Source organism: Tinamus guttatus, unplaced genomic scaffold (assembly GCF_059628265.1).
Source record: "Tinamus guttatus ecotype Peru unplaced genomic scaffold, ASM5962826v1 Tinamus_guttatus_pri_ptg000213l, whole genome shotgun sequence".
Classification (NCBI taxonomy): Eukaryota; Metazoa; Chordata; class Aves; order Tinamiformes; family Tinamidae; genus Tinamus; species Tinamus guttatus.
The window spans coordinates 6,927,406-6,948,245 of record NW_028288747.1 but is presented as its reverse complement, the minus strand read 5'-3'; the positions used below and the strand labels follow the sequence as shown (position 1 = coordinate 6,948,245).

Genomic DNA, 20,840 nt, shown 5'->3' with positions numbered 1-20,840 from the left:
GAAACTGACAAACTTTGGTTTCCTTCCCAGGAGCAACAGAAACTTGTTATCATGTGCAATTGAGAATGAAGCCTTATGTAATATAAAGGTATTTATCCCTAGATTAGATGAATGATCACTGCTTCAAGCAACTGTGTATAATTTACACATGTAATAATTTCTGGGTTTAGGCAGAATTATAGCAATATTGTAACTTTCCTGAGAAATAAAAAAATGATCAATAGATCATTGCAAAAACTGAAATATACTCCAAGTAGAATAAATATGACATGCTGCAGAAAAATTATTTTAAAGAAGTGCATAGAATAAGTTTATACAGCCTTTTTTAGGTAAATGCAGAAAAAAAAGCAGAAACATAAAGTTACCAACATACTAGACATTGTACAGCCTGTAATGAAAAATATTTGCTTCTAAAGGGTACATAGGCAACTAGCTTTGTTAATATAAGTAATCCTTTTAAGACAATGTATTTCTTGGGTAGATATTTAATGGAACCCTGTGAAAAGGAGAACAGAATATATCTGAACATATGATTTAGCAGTATGGTTCAGCATCTTCTGTTGTTCACATCAAAATTTACATCTATGCACATGTGTGCAGATACACGGGATCAAATCAGGGATGTATCGAGACATGTTCAGTCTCCAACAGTGACTGTTAAGCGGATAGATAGGGAAGAACTATAAGAAAAAAAAAACACATAATCAGTGATTTAGAGATTTTGGAACCAGACGCTACAGAACGTTGTAGCACTCAACCAGTGATGAATGCACTCACATTTCTTTTTAATCTTTTTTTTTTTTAATTAGTCTTGGTACTCACCACATTCCATAGCAATGACTTTTCACAGTGTTAACTTCGTGGCATGCAAAAATTATTCCTTTAAGTTGTTTTTTCTAGCCTACTATTCACATGCAGTAACTTTATTGAGAGATTTTAGTTCCTTAGTTATGGGAAATGTGCTTAAACATTTTTTTTGCCTTTTTCCTTGCAAGTCTGGCTTTATGGAATTCAGTGTGTAGATTTATCTTACTTTTCTCCTTTCAGAGCTGAAAAATATGACTCTCTGCTCATGCTGTTCCAGGCAGTTATTGTCTGTTCTTCCTCCCCTTTCTTGGCAGAAATAGGGCCATAGGTAATAAGAGTTAGTGGAAATGATCAGGTATTTAAAAAAAAAAAAAAGTTATTTTGACGTTCATGAAGAGCTAAAGTAAAATCAGCCAAAGAAAAGAATATCGAAATATTGGTATAAGAGTTAATGAGGGATAGGGCTATTAAGACACAGAAGCAGAGGGGAGATAAATTTGTGGGAAAAGAGCTGTCTTTTCCTAAGGGGAACAATACAAAATAAACTGCACAATCGGTGTTATTGTTGTAATTAAATATAACTAAAAATAGAAGTATATATTTGGCTATTGCAAGCCAAATAACCATTGGAATATTCAGCACTGAGCTGTAATTATGACTTTGGATGGGGAGCTATAGAGAAAAAGATAAGCAATGATGAGGTCGGAGAAGCTGTGTGGAAGTAAACCTTGATTTCTTTCATTTGCCCTTTTGATAGATCGCTAACCAATATGTCTAATGAATATTTCCATTTTTATCCAGTTTGCGTCATCCCCTTGAAAATGGAATGGAATGGCATGTGTCCTGCTTCTTTTGTTTTGCAGTAATAGTAAATCCTTATAATGTGTACGTAGTTTAAAAGTTGCAGTAAATATTTTCATTAGCAAAAGGATTTCTGTTCCTAGGCAAATTATGTGCTTGTACAACAAGTGATAAATTTAAAGGAATTATTACAGGAATTAGCAGTTGCTATTAACCTGACAATCTTTTTTGTTATTGCTATTAAACTTACTTAAGCGTGATGTTGAAAGAACATATGCACCAAAGTAAAAATGGAAATGTCTCTTCAATTTGTTAATTTGAATTCCCAAAGCAGAATTAATGTAACAGCTGTGTAGGTGGGTATGAGACATTGATTGAAAAGGAAAAAGAAATCTGATCAGTTACAAAGAAAAAGGGAAATCTTTTATATAGGATTAAAATTATAGCTATTATGGAAGACATCTCCTATTCTACAGAGTGAATTTAAAGTAAATGTCTTAAGTGCTTCATTGGTATAAGGAACTTTAATCAAAAGAAAAAAAAACTAAAATGGAAGATGTTATTCTTTGTGTCAGTAAGGTTAGTGCAAATATAATCACTGAGGGCAGAAACTTGAAACTTTGAGACATCATGACTCAACACAGTCCTCAGTTCTCTGTAACAAGAGATTATCTCAGATATGCACACTGGATCAAATTGTGCCCCTCAGAATTTATGAAATAAGATGAGAATGAAAGCAATGAGATTATCATAGTGAACTTTTAATGTTTGATCTGAAGGATAACAAAGAACACAGTGTAAGAAGAGTTGTGTGCAAAGGCACACAATTTTTAGACATATTTCTTAATTATGGAAATCCATGTAAAAAGTGACAAAACACAAATTAATGCGTATTTTACACTCTACCTATGTTACCCACCAATACAATATATTTTAAATATCTCATAGGCTCTTCTGACTCTTTTGAAGGCTCCCAGACTCCTCCCAAATTGTAATAAAGCACAAGGGGATCCTGGTTTGAAAAATGGAGCTTTGTAGTTGATTTTCTATTACATTGCCTCTTTGTTCTCTTTCTTTGATTGCAAAATAATTCATGACTTGTCCTTTTAGGAAAGATTCTAAAGCTTGTTAGGTATAAGTGAAATACAAAGGAACTTCAGTTTTTCAAGTGGACATTAATCATTTCAACATACTATATGCATACAGCATACAATATAATTCTACTTCACCAGCTAATAGAATGCTAAATAAATAGTATTTAGTGAATTGCCTTTCAGATATGGTGTGTGACCTCTACATGAATACATTAACTCTGTAGTTCAGTGGTGTTCCACCTCTTTCATTTTCTAGCTCTTCACATTTTTTATACTGGAAGTACAAACCCCTGTGGAGCAATTTATTTGCCAGCTGCTATGCCCTGTTTTTTTTTTTTTTTTTTCTTCCTTTTCAAATATCTGGCCGGTAGTCACAGATCAAGATGCATTCACTGGCAGTGGGCTGAAGAGAATAGCATGGTATTTTTCAAGGATAAATATTTTAAGTTTTTTATATAAGTAACTTTATAATTTTAACGATTATTTTAATATTTAAGAGATATATTTGTTTCAGTGGCTAAAAGATACAGAAACATTACCTTTTTAGCCATCCACCTAAGGTTCTTACTAACTTGAATCATTATGAAGTGCATTCAGCTGACAAAAAAATCCGTGGATTAAAGTCTTCCACAGGTCTTCAACAATGAGGGAAAGTGCAATAACAGCCTACAGTCATATTGATAATGACTTGTAATATAGAAAAAAGCATGTGTAATATTCTTAAAAAGATCTGTAGGTCTTAGAGCAAAAGAGAGGTTGTATACATGTGAAAAGATCAACTGTGTACTAACAAAGAGATGAGACAGCATACTAAATAGTATGAAGTTTGAAATAAATAAGTCCTTGGAAATAAAACAAGGTGGGAGTTTGGAAGAGGGTAAAGTAAGTGTTAGATGCACGGGAGAAAATGAAACCAAATCATAAATACTGGCGAAGAGTCTAAATACAGTTACCTGTGTTTGAAAGTTAAGAAATGAAGCTAATAAGAAAAAACTGCTGGTAATATTTTAATGTTAAATAAATTAAAGGACTGTTATGCAGCTGTCTCTTTTGGAGATGTGTATACTTTCACAATGAATAATTAGGATTTAATTGAGGCTGAAAACCCCCGAATGGAGAAATAAACATTTGATAAGTTATCTAGCAAAAACTTGATGCAGTCCAATGAAAACACATTTCAGAATATTTCTATTGATCCTAGAGCTTTTATATAACCTTTTTTTTATTCTCAGATGACTCAGAACATCACAAGAGCACATGTCCATCAGTTTATCTATGCATTACCAATTTGTGAAAGCCTCCTAGAATGAAGCTGAAATTAGTCAAAAAAATCAAGAAAGGATGTGTTGGAAGTTGCCACAGTGTGTACCAACCAGCTATGCAGTCCAGGCACGTTAGATCTGGTGCAGGATAGTTTCATGTTTCTGCGCAGGCACTGTGGACATGCACAGGCTTTTGCTGCTGCCATTCCTGCTGAATCGTTCGAGTGAGTGAAAATACTCAGATCCCATTTAGACAAAGTTTTCTGGGCAGAACTGAGATATGTCAGTGGATAGTCAAATACATGTAATTCCCAAGTTCAGACATTTGTTATGTTTTGTTGAACAGCTGGGGAGAGTAGAAAGCTCTCAAAATGCCTTGAGAGAGTTCTAATGAAGAGAGCTCTAATATTTTAGACAAATGGACAAATGGAAGGTATGAAAAGATATATATCGTATTTTCAGTAATACAGAAGTGTTAGATACATTACAAGGAATTCAATATTGTGCTACTTCTGGCTACCCATAGAGCTGAAACTGGCTCAGCTGCGGAGCAGAGCTGTAAATGGTTACAGCCTTGTGGCTGTTCACACAGGCTACAAGAATGCAGGGAATTAGAAAAAATAAAGTTCTAAGACTCTTCTGAGGGATAGATGCCCTACAGAGCGTGTTATACTCACTCTGCACTGCTTTCCTTTCAACTCAATTTCTGGATTTTCTATCACACCTTGACTGGTAGAGCAGTTGGCAGAGGCAAAGTACAGCATTCCTTGAAAAAAGTGTCTGTTCCCCAGCCATCTTTAACCTCTGACCTTCTACCTCTTGCAGTGCAGAAGGATACTTTTGATGAGAAGGATGAAAGCTACCGAGTTGCTTGCGAAGTGGGAGGGGACATTTCAGAGATAAAATCTTCAGTTCATGCCACAACAATTCTGAACTTAAGGTTATTAAGTAAAAGCAGTTTTGGAGCTGAGCCTAGGAGCATGAAAGAAGAACGATGAGTAAAAATTATTGTGGAGTTCCTGAGCTGGTGGAGTTTCTGCTTTTGAAGGAAAATAGGAGCATAGCATAGAAAATGCGTAGCTCAGAGCATAGCATAGACAGCTGCATTGTTTTAAAGTGGGGTCTTTGTATAGCAGAAGCTGAATCTTCTTGAACATTTTTGCTGCACCCGCCACATCCTATTAGAAATCTCAGAGTATTAATTACTAATAAGAAATCAGACAAAATGACCATGGTGTCTGGAAATCACACAAGTTCAGATTGTTCTTTTAATAAAATCACTCAATGACATTATTGATGCTTTATAGGTTCTTTGTAACTTGTTCAAGAATTTTATTGGTTCTCTGATGAAAATTAAAAAGTATGACTGAGTAATTTATTGCAAGTTTATTTTTAAGTTACATCCTCAGGATACCTCTACTCAGATGCAGCATCAGGATTTCAGGAAGATTCATCTTTTCTCTAGTCCTAGGTCAGAAATATATTCAGAATATGCCAAATCTCATGCAATAATTTCTAAACTTCTTGAAATAGTTATTGTCACAGCTGAAGGCAGAAGGTTTGAGGTGAAAAAAAGGATGTAGTGGGTTGTTAAAATGAACATCAGTACAACTAGAAATAAATCAGCTAAAAATATTAAAGTACATCTTGATTATCTATGTACAATTTAAGTTTAAATTAAGTACATCCTAACATTTAGATAAATTACTTTCAAACTCTTGTTCATGTTTTCATCTTACGAATGAGGACATGTCCCTCTTCAGGGAGATGAGATATACATAGATTGGTTAAAGATGTCTGTTTTGCTCAGGCCTCAAGGACTGTTGAATCATCATGGTCCATCATTAGATTGCAGTTATGGTCCAATTCAGAATTGATTGCACACTGGATAGCATAAGTGGAATATTAGAATCATTGCTCATTGTTTCATGAACTGAAGCAACAATGCTTTGTAAGAAACCCTGAGAACGGATTCATTTCAGGATCACACTTTTTGTCTTGATTACTTTCTTCATCCTATCACAAGAGATCAGATTCTCCAGCCAGGGGAAGTACAGGAGCTATAGATATATAGCTGAAGAATATTTGCTAAATAGAACCACTAGAATTCATCCTATGTCCATAATTTTTTAAAATAATTGACTAAGTCTGTTTAAATTCACCCTGAATGGTTCAGTTAAAAAAAAAAAAAAAGGAATGGGGTCAGCTTTTCTGAAATTACAAAAAGTATTTTAGACATTTCAGTTTTAACATGAAAAAGTTAAGACATCTCTCTCCATAGGTTTTAGTATACCTCATGAAAGGGCCAGCAAAGGATTTCTTATGTCTTAATCATTACCTCCAGCCAAAAAAAAAAAAAAAAAATACCGCTTTGCTTGTTTTATCATCCTGTTTTCAAAGTAATCCTTCCCAAAAAATATATGCTTTTCTTTGTTGCATGATTAAAAAGGAGACAGAAGTTTTCACAGAATCATACAAAATCACAGAATGGTTGAGGTTGGAAGGGACCTCCAGAGATTATCCAGTCCAACCCCCCTGCTCCAGCAGGGACACCCAGAGCATGTGGCACAGGGCGGCATCCAAGCGGGTTTGGAAGATCTCCCGAGAAGGAGACTCCACAGCCTCTCTGGGCAGCCTGTGCCAGGGCTCTGTCACCCTCACAGGAAAGAAGTTCTTCCTCACATGGAGGTGGAACTGCCTGTGTTTCAGCTTGTACCCGTTACCCCTCATCCTGTCACCAGCCACCACAAAGAAGAGCCTGGTCCCATCCTCCCTACAATCACCCCTCAGGTACTCGAACATGTTGATCAAGTCTCCTCTCAGCCTTCTCTTCTCCAGACTAAACAGGCCCAGCTCGCTTAGTCTTTCCTCATACAACAAGTGCTCCAGTCCCTTAATCATCTTCATGGCTCTCTGCTGGACCCTCTCTAGAAGCTCCATGTCCTTCTTGTCCTGGGGAAGCCCAGAACTGCACCCAGTGCTCCAGGTGTAGCCTCACCAGAGCTGAGTAGAGGAGAAGGATCACCTCCCTTGACCTGCTGGCAACACTCTTTCAATTTTGAGTGATACCCTGTCTGCATTTTAGTTAACAATAAAATTGAGCACAGATGTAAGCAGAGTGTATTTTGTTCACTTGCTTTTCTATTTCATGTGTTATGAAGTGGTATGCAACTCAAAGGTAAAATTTCTTGATATGAATAATGCTAATGCAGGATTTTGTACTCTTGGCAGTCATCCAGTGGAATATGAATGAGCCCACAAAACTTTTTTCACAAAAGTAACCAAGTGTCAATCAACTTATTTCTCACCTCTCTTTATTCCCTACTCACTACTAGTTAGTACCAATTTTCTCAAGGAAAGTTCTAAATAATATATCACATTAGCAAACTAATGACCTATCAGATTTTCTCCCTTTTGGATATTTTCAATGAAATTGATAGCACTTACATTTTCTATTAAAGTATGGCAATTAAAAGAAGTACCCAAAATTTACTAGCATTTTTTTTTCATTTTTTCTATCACTCTGGAATGTATTGATCCTGTCAAGTTTCTTTTTTTTTTTTTTTTTTTTTTTTTTTTTAAATAATGCCAATCAGGGGTCTTGTTTTTGCAGGGCTAAATGTTATGTTTAGTTGCTGCTGATCTTTTCATCCTGTAAATTTTAATGATGAGCTTGTTTTTTATCCTGCTTTAAAACTGTTCTTCCTCTTATATCAAAGCATTCAGAACCTTTTCAAAAGCCCTAGCTAAATAATGTGTTATCATTTTTTATGAAAAACATTTGCCAGCTGGTAAAAGGGGCAGCAGAAGTTTAATGTGTACAAATAAAATCATTCCAAATTAAAAATTAAAAGAAATGCTACTGGGTTTACACAAACACACACGCACAAATTATTGACAGGAATACATTTGTCAGGAAATATGAACCTCTGAATTTGAAATATTTACTACCATGCTTTATCTGAGTGACACATTCTTCTCATCTTTTCAAAACAGTTTCATAATGCACAGTGAGGGTGATAAATTAGAAAATAAATCTTTTGATGACTTTTTTTTCTGGATAGAAAACTGGCCAATTAACCAGTTGCCAAAATTTTAAATTCTGTGCTGCAAGGGGAATATGATCTTGTAAAAGGTTATTTTCAGGGATAGGACAATCACTGTTCTTTGTAGAATATTAACATGTATAAAATTACAAACACGAAACAACAAAAAAAAAGACTTCAGTTAAATATTCTATGGTAAACAGCTTATGATTGCATTGAAATCACAAGTCAGTGATACTGAGTATTTATTTCAACATTGTAAAGTAAATGCTGAGCGTTACTGTGTAAAGCTATGAAACCACTGTCACTGAAGCTAAGAATTAACCAAGTGAGGATAAAAGCTCATCAATGATGATGAGAGATAGAAAGCAAGAGTTGAAGCAAAAATAGTGACAATGTGAGTGAAGCTGTAGCAGTAATAATGTGACACTCCAAACAGAGAAAAAAATCAGCCCAGTTCAGTTGGTTATAGAGATGCTCCAAAATTCTCCATTGCAAAGAGACAATTCCTTTTGTGAAACTGTTCTTCCTGAGGATAAGGACATTAGATTAAAAATACAATCAGATAAGGAAATAGGAACTCTGTTAGAAAATCGTCATCTGCCAAAAGTCTTTTTAGTGTTGTTGGGTTTTTTGGATTTTTTTTCTTTTCCTCAGAAGCAAGCAGGTAAGGGAAATGGCAAAGAACTACTTTAAGTGCAACTATTAAGTGCAGTATTGCATGTAATAATCAAGCAAATAAATTCTACTTATGAAGCAGTTTAAAACCTTTGAAGAGACTAACACTTACCTAAAAGGTTCTGATAAGTTGCCCTCAATTTTTTTTTTTCCCCAGATTCAGTTAAGCTAAGACTTATATAATACTGCTCTAAACCTAAATGAGAGATCTGGGAAAATAAAATTATTTTAGACAATGCTACATGAGGCAGTTTCTTAGTAGGATAAAAATATATATGAAGTCTGATTTTTGCTATGGCTTGTTTTTTTTTCAGCCCTTCCTGTTCCAGCTTTCTCCATTCATTCACTTTTATGCTTTTTTAACTTCTGAAAGTGGAGAAATAATTTGTTCTTTTTTTGACATTATTTCATTTCTTCTTCCTACATAGAAGCTTATAAGTATCACAGGAGATTTCCTTTCCCTTATGCTCCGTACATATCCTCCTGAATGAATTTTAACAAGAAAATTTTTAGAAAATAATTTTTGCCTTTTCAATTGACATTGTCTCATGGATTCCTTTTTATTTATGTAATTCAAAAACTAAATTGACCTGATTAACCTAAAACTAAATTGATCTGATTGACCTATAGTCTGGTTAATGAATATTTTGTCAAGTTCAGGTTCTGGAATATTTTTATTATGGTTTTCATATTGCATGCTTCGGTTTAATAGGAACTTTTTTATTAGAGTATGTATTTTACAGAATTCTCTAAATAAATGAAAATCTAGTCTGTAAACTCTGCATTTAAAGATACTAGCTAATTTGCAAAGTACCAATCTTTGCTGAGCTCTGATGCCTTTTAAATCAGTGTTCAAGTCCACATTACACAATTCCATTACCTGCAGGACCGGGTCTAATGTGAACTTTTGAAGAAGTCATGTCTAAGGTTCAAGTTTATCACCTTGTTGTCTGATTCTGTTTCTTGAAACATAAACCAAGACAGAAATAAGATGCTGACACAATTAAAAATAGTGTATCATTTCCTAAGGAATAACAGTATCTGCAGAACACAGAGGTGTCTGCAGACATGGAGATTAAAAAAAAAGGTAGATGGATGTGAGATGGATTAGCCTGTCTTTTGAAATGCAGATTTACTTGATTAAGCAAAGAATATTGGAGCATGCTATGCATATAGTAAAAAAAACTGTCAAAATATGTATTGTCCAAGTTGATGTTTTTTGAAATTGTGAGCTCCCGTGATGCACTTCTGCTTCAGTGTGGCATTCACACATGCCTCCTGTTCAGAACAGGTGCTAAGCACAGTAGTAACCTCCTTGCTTTTTATTCATAGTTTCAAATAAGCAATTAAGTGAATGGTTTAAGATGTTGCTGCATTTGATAATTTTATCATTATGTACTTGCTCACACTTGTAACACTTAAAATTAGACAGTAAAACACTGAAAGTGACAGGACTTTGCCTTTGAGATGTTTCTCTGATGAATTATTAAGCAGTATGAAACTAAAAAGGGAGATAATGTCTATCTAATCTAAAAGCACTTCAGTGCTTTAGTGTGAATCAAATAATCAATGAATTAAAAGAACTGTGTGCAATAACACTGAATGTTTTCTGCTTTTTTAAGTCTCCCTTTTCTATAATATTTCCCTTTTAAGATACAGCATACTGTAAGGTATTGGGGAATGTTCATTTTCACAACTATCAAAACTTGCCCTACTCGCAGCATTTGCAGCTGCTTGAGTCATCCTTCCTTTCCTATGTAGAATGTGGCAATAAAAAGGTTGCTGCACATTTTTGCCACAGATGAGTATAATTGTTCAGTACAGAGTGTGATATGGAACTTGATATCTACATACACAGTTTCATTGCATGAAAGTTTTAGTTTGTAAGATGTGTCTTTGTGGCTTTCTTGAGATGCCCTCGTGTTCTGCTGTTTCCTTGACAATAGCCATATAGATGCTGCTATAACCATGGGAATGGTGCTCCTGAATGAAGCTGCTACGTCCAAAGGCGATGTTGGAAAAAGGAGAAGTAAGTTACTTAGTACAATTAAGAAAATATTTATACAGTTATAAGAAATTGAAAAAATACATATATATATGTTTTTTCAAAAGTTTTTCAAAAAATTTCCCTTAGAGCAATTTTTACATTTTGCAGGATAGAGTATGAGAGAGTACCAAACCTGCATTCACATAAAATTATAACAATATAAAAACATGTTAAGCATACATAACCAAGTTACTACTTGAAACAGTATCTACTCACTGTAGTACTGTACAATATGAAGTATTTTTGGCTCTTCAGTTGTAATGATGCAATGTACAAAAGTTTCAAAACACTATTTGCAAAATGAATTTAGGCATTTAAGTTGCTTAAGATGACAACATTCCAAAGAGTATGAAAATTATTTTACTAGGTACACTTTGAAGGTGAGAACCCAACAGCAGATGTGGTACAGACATATTTTAATCTCTATTGTCCAAAGGATCTCAGCTTGACATGCAAATTTTATATTTTTCTGATATTTTGTCATTCAGAATATTTAGAAGCTTTTTTTGACCGTGAATTTCTTAAGCACACAGATTTAAACTTCCTAGTTCTTACATTGCACAGCCACTTTCTTTTCTAATGTAAGGAATTCAAGACCTTTTAAACATACCTGACTCTGTACTACTTCACCATTCTCTCTTAGTTCATTTCTTAGAATCTTCTGTGCGGTACTCAGAAGGTTTTTGTATTCAGTGATTTTGTGGTTTCTTTCAATGAGCTGTAGGTACCTAAACTCCTAATCCCCCCTCCCCGCCACTCGCTTTGATACCAAAGTCAGGAGAGACATTCAGAGAAGTCTCATTAGAATATAATCTTACAACCTGACATCTTGGGAAGGTGACATCTTAGTCTGTGAAGCTGAACATAATAAAATAACACTGGGATACAGTACGCATTCAAACTCTATTCTGCTTGTGACCCTAATGGAAATGCTTTTTCTGTGTACATGCCTTCCACTGTTTATACTTGCCAATCCATACGTTGAAATGATAGTTAAAGTTCTTTGCAATGAAGTATATAACAATATGTAGGTAGTTTTCTCAAAGTTGCAAAAAATATATATATTTTGGCATATTAGCTCTCACATAGAGAATTTTAATGAAAAATATATATCAGTTTCACAGGCTTGATGGCTGCTTCATCTTTACTCAAAGCCAGAACATATTTGAATCATGAATATTGCAATTAAATAGCAATGGTTTGACTAAACAAGAAAAAGTATAAGAAAAGTCTTTAAATTCAAATTAGTTCACTAGAATTGAAAGATTATCTAATGGAGATGAATGCATCTCCACTATATGCATCAGCTTGTAAGGTGCTGCCGTTTTTTACACACAGTTGAACAGGCTATCCTGATTGAAAGGTTTTACATTATTACTGCACAGGTGCCATTTGATGTCAAACTTTATTTGTTAATATAAGCACTTTCCTAGTTTGTTCTTAGCCTGAGAAGGCTCAAAGTGCTTGCATCTGGATACTGTCAAAAGGTTTGCATCATTCTTACTTATCATCAAAACCTAAAGATTTAGGCTATAACATTCAGAGGAAAAAAAGTAATCTGGCCACCAGCCTTATATCTTATTACGTGGAATGTTCTGGCCACAAGGAGCTAGATAAGGTAGTTTCTATACTGCCTTTACCATTACCTTAGCCCTAACTGACTAGAGAGAACATGACTTCATTAGTGAAAGGATTTTTTTCTAAATATAATTTGTTTTCTGGAAAGAAGCAGCAAATACCTGAAATTACATTGCTTGATATATATAATTTACAGAGTTATTAAATCCATTATCAGCAGTAAGGTGTTTACATCCACAGGCGTTTGAGTTGCAAATTGCTATTCCCTTTTCTTGAAAATACGTTCATACTGACAAGTTATTTTGCTTAATAACCATAAATATTATTTCCGCATGTGTTTGCAGTCCTGTCAGAATATAGTGGGCATCAGTAGCAAGGCAGCAACACTCCTATATTCTGTGTCAAAATTTATTGACATAAATAATATTCTTTGTAGACAGTCTAGATTCAAATCTTTTATGTGCTAGTAAACAAATTTATTTTCTTTCCAGTAATATGCCTGGTAGGCCTGGGTCTGGTGGTCTTTTTCTTCAGCTTCCTGTTGTCAATATTTCGCTCCAAATACCATGGCTACCCCTATAGGTAATATTTTATTAAATTATCACTTTAGATAATTTATATAATTTTATATATTTTAATATCATTGTGTATGTTTTAACAAAATCTTACCTAAAAGCTATTTTAATGTTTATCACTGAAGTCCTGGGGAGCAGGACAAAGCAGTGAGAATGATGGTTCATTCAAGCAAGCCAAGAAGCTTAACGTGGTTGTTAGACCAACACTTTTGAGCACAGAACATAGCATCTACAAGTACTCCAGGGAAAGTGCAAAAGGAAACATCTGCTTGAATGTTTAGCCCTCTAGGTATTTATTTGTCTATCTTTATATACACACATTCTAGCTATAAAATAGATATAAAAGACACACACAAAAAAAACAGTGTTTAGTGCTGAGTTCTGATTTTCTGAGTTCTGCACTGTGCAGGTAGATGCTTTTGGGTGGCAGGTTATCTACAGTCTAGACTTCTGATTTACATCTTCACATCAGCTGTCCTGTTCTTTTTTAGTAAACTAAAAAAGTAGTTTTAGTCATGAACAGAGAGGGGTAGCCCATATCATTTTCTCATGATTCTGGCATCATTTTCAGAAAAATGAAAAAGCATCACTAGAGGAAGGAATCAAGGAAAGCAAAGTCAGCAGTGATTTAGAAATGACAGACCAGGCTTCTTTGCAATACAATGACATTTCCCTAGTTATTTAGTTTGTAGAACAAACTAGATCTTTATCTTCCAAACTTCTGTTTTAAGTTTACTAAAGTATTTTTCATGAGAAATAGTTCTTCTACTTGGTCTCCCCCAAGACAACAGTTTCAAGCTATCAGCTACTGATCCTAGTTGAGATTGTGCTTTTCTTCCTTTTGCCCCAGTCTTTTTTTCCATTTTAACCTTTTCTCTTGTTAATGCTCACAGACAACTAACATTTTATATGCTTTATCACCCATAACTGAGCATACGCTTAAGTACATTAGGCCTTTTTTTTTTTATTTTGAAATCTCCAAATGCATGTATATCCAACTAAACCAATCTCACTTAAGATAATGGATATTTTTTTTCTGTTAGCTTTTGCTAAACTATTTTATTGTTCTATTCTCTTCAAGTGTAAATGACATTTAATCTAGATTCCTGTCATTCAATAACACATATTCAAGATAGGAAACTCTTCCTCTTGCAATAGTTGCAGAAGGTCTGCTCCTGCTTCTTGCTCTTGCCTGTCAAGGGAAGAGGTTTATAAAGATCCCAATTGTCTAATAGTGCAAGGTCTTGTTACTGTGTAGCTAGTAGTTTGTATTCTGGGATAGTCTGTTCAGCCTCCTGCTCTCCCTTCTAGAGATAACCTTTTAGCCTTGGGGAAGCTCAGGGTGACAGATTTCAGTTTTCCTACGTGTGACATTTTAAGTAATATTGAGTTTTCTCTTGCATTTTCTTACTTACACTTTTACTGTGTGTTTTCAGGGGGACAGATTTTCTGTTTTCGTCATTGCATCTATATTTGATAAAGTATCAGAGATTCTGGAAGCCACTTTTTTTTTCTCCTCAATTTACTTGTCTTTCCTATGGAATGTCTAGCAGAAGTTAGAGCCCTGTGTAGACTTTAAAGTCAGCAGTTAGTATCTAAGATAAGAATGAAGGAAATCAAAAAGCAGGAAAAAAAAGGAGAGAAAGAACTTAAGAATTCTGTTAAACCTTTAAGTTCAAGAAATGTAATTAAATGTACAATGCATATGTAAGAAAAGTGCACTTATTCCTGTGCTAAAACAGCTAAAGAAAAGACCAGAAGAATTCCAAGGTGGTGCTAAAAAATGATTTGTCACAACCCTGTTATAATCAGGTATTGCTACATCCTGTTAAAATGAAGGAATTTTTAGATCCATAAAACCAAATTCTGCTCTAAGAAGCAAAGTAAACTCACTATTGCAGCTTACTAGTCATAATGCCCACCCATCAAGGAAGTTCATAACAAAATGAACCATGTATGGTTTTCGTTTGCTTTCATTTGCTAGTTTTCAAATGAGTTATTTACTTATTTGCTCCTTTCAGCATTAAATATTTGAGGTTTCCGCGTCTCTCTTGGGGAGCTCTGACCCCATTTTCTGTAGCACTATTGTAAATAAACATGCTGTTGATTCTTTCACACCTCAGCAATCTCAACCATGCCGCCCTTATGGAAAAATTTGTTTGCTACAAAACCAGACACTGTTTCTTAAGAACAGAAGCTTTTACTGGGTATATGCATATAGCTTGAAATAGGTATTAACATGCTTTAGGCATGCCTAAAGCAGTCTTTAAAGAAAACTGGAATTTTAATCCTATATACACATTTTCAAGCATCAACTTTACGGTCATATTTCAAAGAAAGTCAAATAAACTAAATTACTTGTGTACTCTGTCACTGAACAGCCAAATAAGTCTTCTGTGAAGCAGCATGCATCAGTAAAAATTGGAGAAGTAACAGAGCCTGCTGTGCATCTTTTTTGTCGCCACTGACTTGCATCTTGTAAAGATAGAACAAAATAAAGGTAGATGAAAATAAATCATGAGTTAAAAGACTAGAGAAGGACTGTTGCTTCTTCTTCTTGTTTTTTGCATATTTGCTTCACCCTTGTAATGCCATTGTCATTGTTCTTTACAGTGACAAAAGAATAAAGAGAGTCTTAGATAAAAAGCACACGTATGTGAATGTGCTCTTTAGGAGTCTGTATATGTATGTGGGAGGGGAAAATAGCACTTTTTTTCCAGCCCTCTTAGATATTTCCTGTGAGGGTTTTTGATTCTTCCTTCCATTTTTTCCTAATGTTTTTTTTTTTTCTTTTTTATAATGTGATGAATATGCAGGTAAAATATCCTTAGAAATATACACTCAATGGGAGAGGTTAGGCAAAAAACAACAATAAGATACACTCATAAATTCTGTTATTGAAGTTTCTTACTAAATAGATAGAATCATGATGAGTACTCAGCCAGCATGTAATGAATGCCTCTCAGCTGTTTTCTTACCACGGCAAGGCCTTTTAATGCCCACATAAAAATAAGAACAGGAGCAGGATGGATTTTTTTCCTGTTGCTAAGCCTTTTATTTTAATTGCTATCATTAACTGTTGAAATATAACATTTATTTATCAAAGAAATGCCACTTTCCAGACTGGGCATTTTCTCTTCATACAAGAGTATTCGTATATCCAAGAGAATCTTTTGGGAAAGACTTTTCTCCCCTTTTCAGGGATTAAGTATTATTAAGTGATTGAGCGATAAATTTATTACATTAGCATTGATTTTTTTTCTGTCAAGTAACTACAAGAGAAGGACAGAAAAAATTATTTATACACCAGAACTATGACCGATAAGATAACTGCTCATGAAAGAGCTTGAAAATGAAAGCTGAAATTAGGAGGTTCTATGAAAATTACACATTAAGCCATTGCAATCCAGAAAGCACTAGTCCAAAAGCCTATTTAGAAGAATACTGAGAGCCCATAAAATGGATTAAAATATCAGTGCACTACTACAGACTATAATATTTCACATGCTTTAGGCAATTGCCATCACCTCATCTTTGCTATTTTTCTTAGTTAAAATTCAAGATGGTACCCATTAAATTTGAACATTAACCAGCTTTTGTAAGAGCAGCTTTGCAACTTGAGCTAGGGAGTGATAGCAGTGTAAATATTTGTAGTCTGGGCTTCTTCGGGAAGATGAGACAGATAGAAGCGTTATCTATTTACTAGTGCTTAAAAAAGGCCTCTCTCTTTTGAGCATTGACTGAAATTTACCAGCTAATGTGTTGTGTTTGTGGGTGAGTTTCTTGGAACAATTCCTTTATTGTTGACATCTCCAGTTATGCTTTCAAATCAACATGTCTCACCATCTGCAGGTTTTTAAAACTGATTTTAGATTATTTGTACACATGAAAAATTGCGTTTTCATGTATTTTTTTTTTTTATTAAGCTGCTTTCGGTGCTTTAAGGTTTTTTGATAAGTGCAGTTAAGTACTTCATTATCAGATTGTCCTTTTTAGCCATTGTATCAGGATAGTATTGAAAAGTCTTATACATGTATAAGACTTCAGTATAGATAATCAGTCTTTCAAAACTATATAGTGATAGAACGGAAAAATGTTCTGTATTTACTAATAGAGAAGGGAAACTAAGCTCCAAGAAAGCATAATAAGGGATGGCTTACTTTTAAAGAGGTAAAATGTTAAGTCAGACATGAAGTATTCATTTATTGCTTAAATTAAAACAGCCAATGCATCAAGAATAGACAAATTGCAAGATGCCTTAGAGGTGTAAATTTCCTGCATACACCATACATACCATATGACAAATGTCCACCCTCATCATAATTTAGTTCTTTCAGGAAAGAGAACCTGCATAATATTGAGCAGTTGAAAAATACAAATGATTAAAATTGAGTAGTTATTTAAAAGCTACAGGTAAAATATTAGTAACAAATGGTATTTGCAGACTGTTGAAATTAAATTTATTAATAAAGGTTGTTAATACTAACAGCTTCTTAGATGGTATGTTACCCATATTGACTTCATGCATAATTAAGTTGACTTAAGTTTTATAAACTGATAAATCCACTTCTAATAAATACTTAAATTCACATCAAATCTATACCATTACACATAGGAGGCTATCTCCAAATCTGCAGAAATCACGGAGAGAACAATAGCACACAGGTGAATCTTAAATTTACCATGTTTTGGCTAGACCACACGCTCTTTAGAAAGAAGCTGCCCAGAAAGAATTGCTGAAATGCAAGAGGAAAGAGCTCAGTCTCCTTTGCTTCCCAAACCATCTAATACCTCACTGAGTTTACGCAGATCCACAGACCTCCATATTCCCGGCTTTGTAGCACTTCTAAGATCAGTGCTGGTTTCCAGTGCTTTAGAGAACAGGAGAACTGAATTTTAGGATGTCTTACCCCATAGTAGAGCTTTTCAGAAGGCAGTGCCTTGTGTCAAACTCCAGGCATGCCATGCTCTAAATCAAACCTTCTTTATGTGATTGCCACTCAACTTTAAAAAACACTTTTATGGCTTTCCATAAGTCTTCCCATGGCTTTACAATGTATTCTTCTCTCCTCTACTTAAGTAGGGTTAGTTCATGTCTGAAAGGCAACAGTTTGGCCATGATTTTCTGTTTTTCCCTGCTTTCCATAATCAGATATGGTAGAGCTTTGTTTGTTTTCAGGGTTGCTCCAACATATGTTGTCCAATTTGTCATCTTGATTTTTCAGAAACCTTTCCTTCTCCCTCTCTTTTTCTGCTACTGTCTTCTACATAGTCTTAACTTTTTGCCTTATCAGTATTATCTCCTAATAGCTAAAGATAGTCTTTCTGTAAGCAGACTTCTAAGGAACAATAAATATGGCAGTGTCTATTTATCCAAAAATCACACCTGATATTTACAATATTGATGACTACCTTTCTCTACAGTTATAAGCACATCATTAAGTCTTTAATTAGCAAATTTATATTCCCAGAAGGGCTGAGGTTGGCAGGGACCTCTAGAGATCATCTAGTCCAACCCCCTGTTCCTTTTAATTGTAATCTTCAGTCCTTCACTCTTCTCACCACATACATTTTCTTTTACTACACCATTGTTACTCTCCTATCTTACTTTTTTTCCTATACGTGGCCTCATACCATGATCTGGATTACCTTTCTGAGCAGGGAAGGTCTTAATATGCACAGCCTTCTCTTACTTCTTCATTCACCGCCTTACAATTTCCACCTCTGTGGAGTTGTTCTTGATATGAGAGGTGGAAAAACATCACTTCACCCTCCAGCTTCCAACAGCAGTCATCTATTTTGCCTTGGTTTATGCATCTTGCCTAGTGAGCTTGTCAGCTTCTTGCAGCAGAGAAATCTTTATGCTGGTACCATCTTTTAAGCTAACAGTTTTGCATAGATGTTTTGTAATGATTAAGCAGTTATGCAATGAATGGAAAACTGACAAGTTACTGCAGCATGTGTATGCTAGAGCACACTACATATCTGCAAGGAGATGAAAGATGTTTATATGTTTTATGAAAGCTAGAGGCAGTGAAGTTAAAGACACTCCTCCATTCTGTACTTCACATAGTGTGGATTATGTGTCCCTACACAAGACTTCCCACTTTGTAAGATAACTCTTTACTGAAGTGCTTTAAAAATACATATATTGCTTATCATAACTTCAATTTAAGGATTTCAAAGTATGAAGTTTTGTTCCAAGGGAAAAGAATCCAAGTGTGTGCAGCCCTACTGAGCCTTGCCAAGTTCTCTAGACTCTCTGCACTCTATGGCCAGTTTAACAATGAGGAAGAACATCCCGAATAAATCAAACAGCTCTTGGGAGAGGAAGTTCTCACTTAAATAGTAAGAGCAGATGCAGAACTTGATTGGTGTTTGAAGTACATTTTGCTTTTTAAAAAATTTTAATAGGAAAATTTAAGTTTCAGTCACTCAACTTTTATTTATTTTGATAACTTTCATGCTTGCTTAGCAATTACTTAAAAGGATATAAAAATTTAAGAGATCATCATGCATGTCTTGAATGACTTCTCAAATGAGTGTTTTGAAGTACTTGCTTATTCTGTTAAAAATAATTGTGATGCCATATTTTATATGCATTTTTCAGCACTTAATCTCTTTTTCTCTCCTTTTCAGCTTCTTAATTAAATGAATTCAAGAGGGATTCATTTAGAGCTGTTTCCTGTGAAGATAAGCTGTTACTTATTATCTGCTTACCACTGTTACATGTATTTCAGAATATTTTATTGGTTTATCTGTTTTTGTGATAAGTTATATAGTATGCTGACAAATGAGTGCAGTTTTATGCAATGAATGCTTAATTTATAGAAATGTACCATAAAGATCCCATTGGGAAGCGTTAAAATTATGAATAGAGTATACTCAGTGGTCAAACATTTAAATAAAGTTCATTATAATGGGTGTCTTTCCAAGGCTTCCTCATTAACATGAGTCCAGAGTGGCAAGATTTTCCTCTGAAGTTTGTTGTAAGGTTTTGAGCTACACTTCAGAAAACAATGAAAATATCATAGGTTTTTTCAACTACTGCTAAGAAAAATACTGCAGTGGGGAATCGTTATTTGATAACTACATGCCTCTTACCAACACTTTGCTTTGAAATTGTCTAAATTCAGGAAACAGTAAGTGCAGGATTCTGCCCACCCAGGATGTTTAGCAGTTGATAAACCAACTGTGCTAGCACATGCTGTGAAGGGTCTCTGCCTTGGGCAGCCACCATCCTTCTAGAGATGGAACAACCCAGCATCATCTTAAGACTGTTGGCTGAACAGAGTCACAGAAGCCAGGTCAGGTAACCTTCATTTTTAAACAAATAAGCCTCCAATTAGTCAAACTACTTACTTAATAACCATATTTAAAATTCTACCTTTAAGAAAAATTAGAACATCTAATGCTACGTCCAATTCTTTATGGTGTTGGGAGCAATGTGAAACAAGCATCTTCTCAAAATCCATTCTGGAGTCTTTTCAAGGTGTTAACATAGTCCCTGATCACCTTAAGCATGCCGAGTCACTAATATAAGATTTAGAGACATATTTTGATCCTATGCATTCTCTTCTCACCCGAGTTCAGCAGTGTTCAGAGCACATGCATTCTCAGTCTGCATGGACATGGACTGTCCAACATCCACAACCATCATCCACAAGCAAAGGTGAGGTCAAAAGACCTGGTCTTTTGCTTTCTTTCACCGTTGCCGTATAAACCCACCATTGTCATACAAACCTGCCATAGACCCATTTGTCCTGCGGGGGAACAAACCTGTGAAGAGTTTTTAATTTGATTTACCTATGCCAAAAGCATAATTCTGTGTTCTTCATTCACCCCAGTTGGCTACAATATTATATAAGGTAATAAGAAAAAAAACAATTTTTTTCCTTCTGTGTCACAGTAAGTGTATGATGCATAAAGATTCATATTCCTATATTTTCAAG

At 34.8% G+C, this 20,840-nt stretch overlaps 1 protein-coding gene across 2 annotated transcripts in view; it reads left to right on the top strand.

Annotated features, from left to right (window-relative positions):
- Positions 1 to 19,812, top strand: part of TUSC3 (tumor suppressor candidate 3) — a 104,409-nt gene extending 84,597 nt beyond the window's left edge. Inside the window, exons 8-10 of one of the 2 annotated variants that reach the window (XM_088524675.1) lie at positions 10,643 to 10,717; positions 12,805 to 12,895; positions 19,528 to 19,812. In XM_088524675.1, coding sequence (XP_088380801.1) covers positions 10,643 to 10,717; positions 12,805 to 12,895; positions 19,528 to 19,543 — 182 coding nt within the window. In that variant the 3' untranslated portion in view covers positions 19,544 to 19,812. Of the gene's footprint in view, positions 1 to 10,642; positions 10,718 to 12,804; positions 12,896 to 15,269; positions 15,304 to 19,527 lie in introns of those variants that run through there. The other variant, XM_088524674.1, reaches the window with a different exon arrangement.
- Positions 19,813 to 20,840: the final 1,028 nt, after the last annotated feature.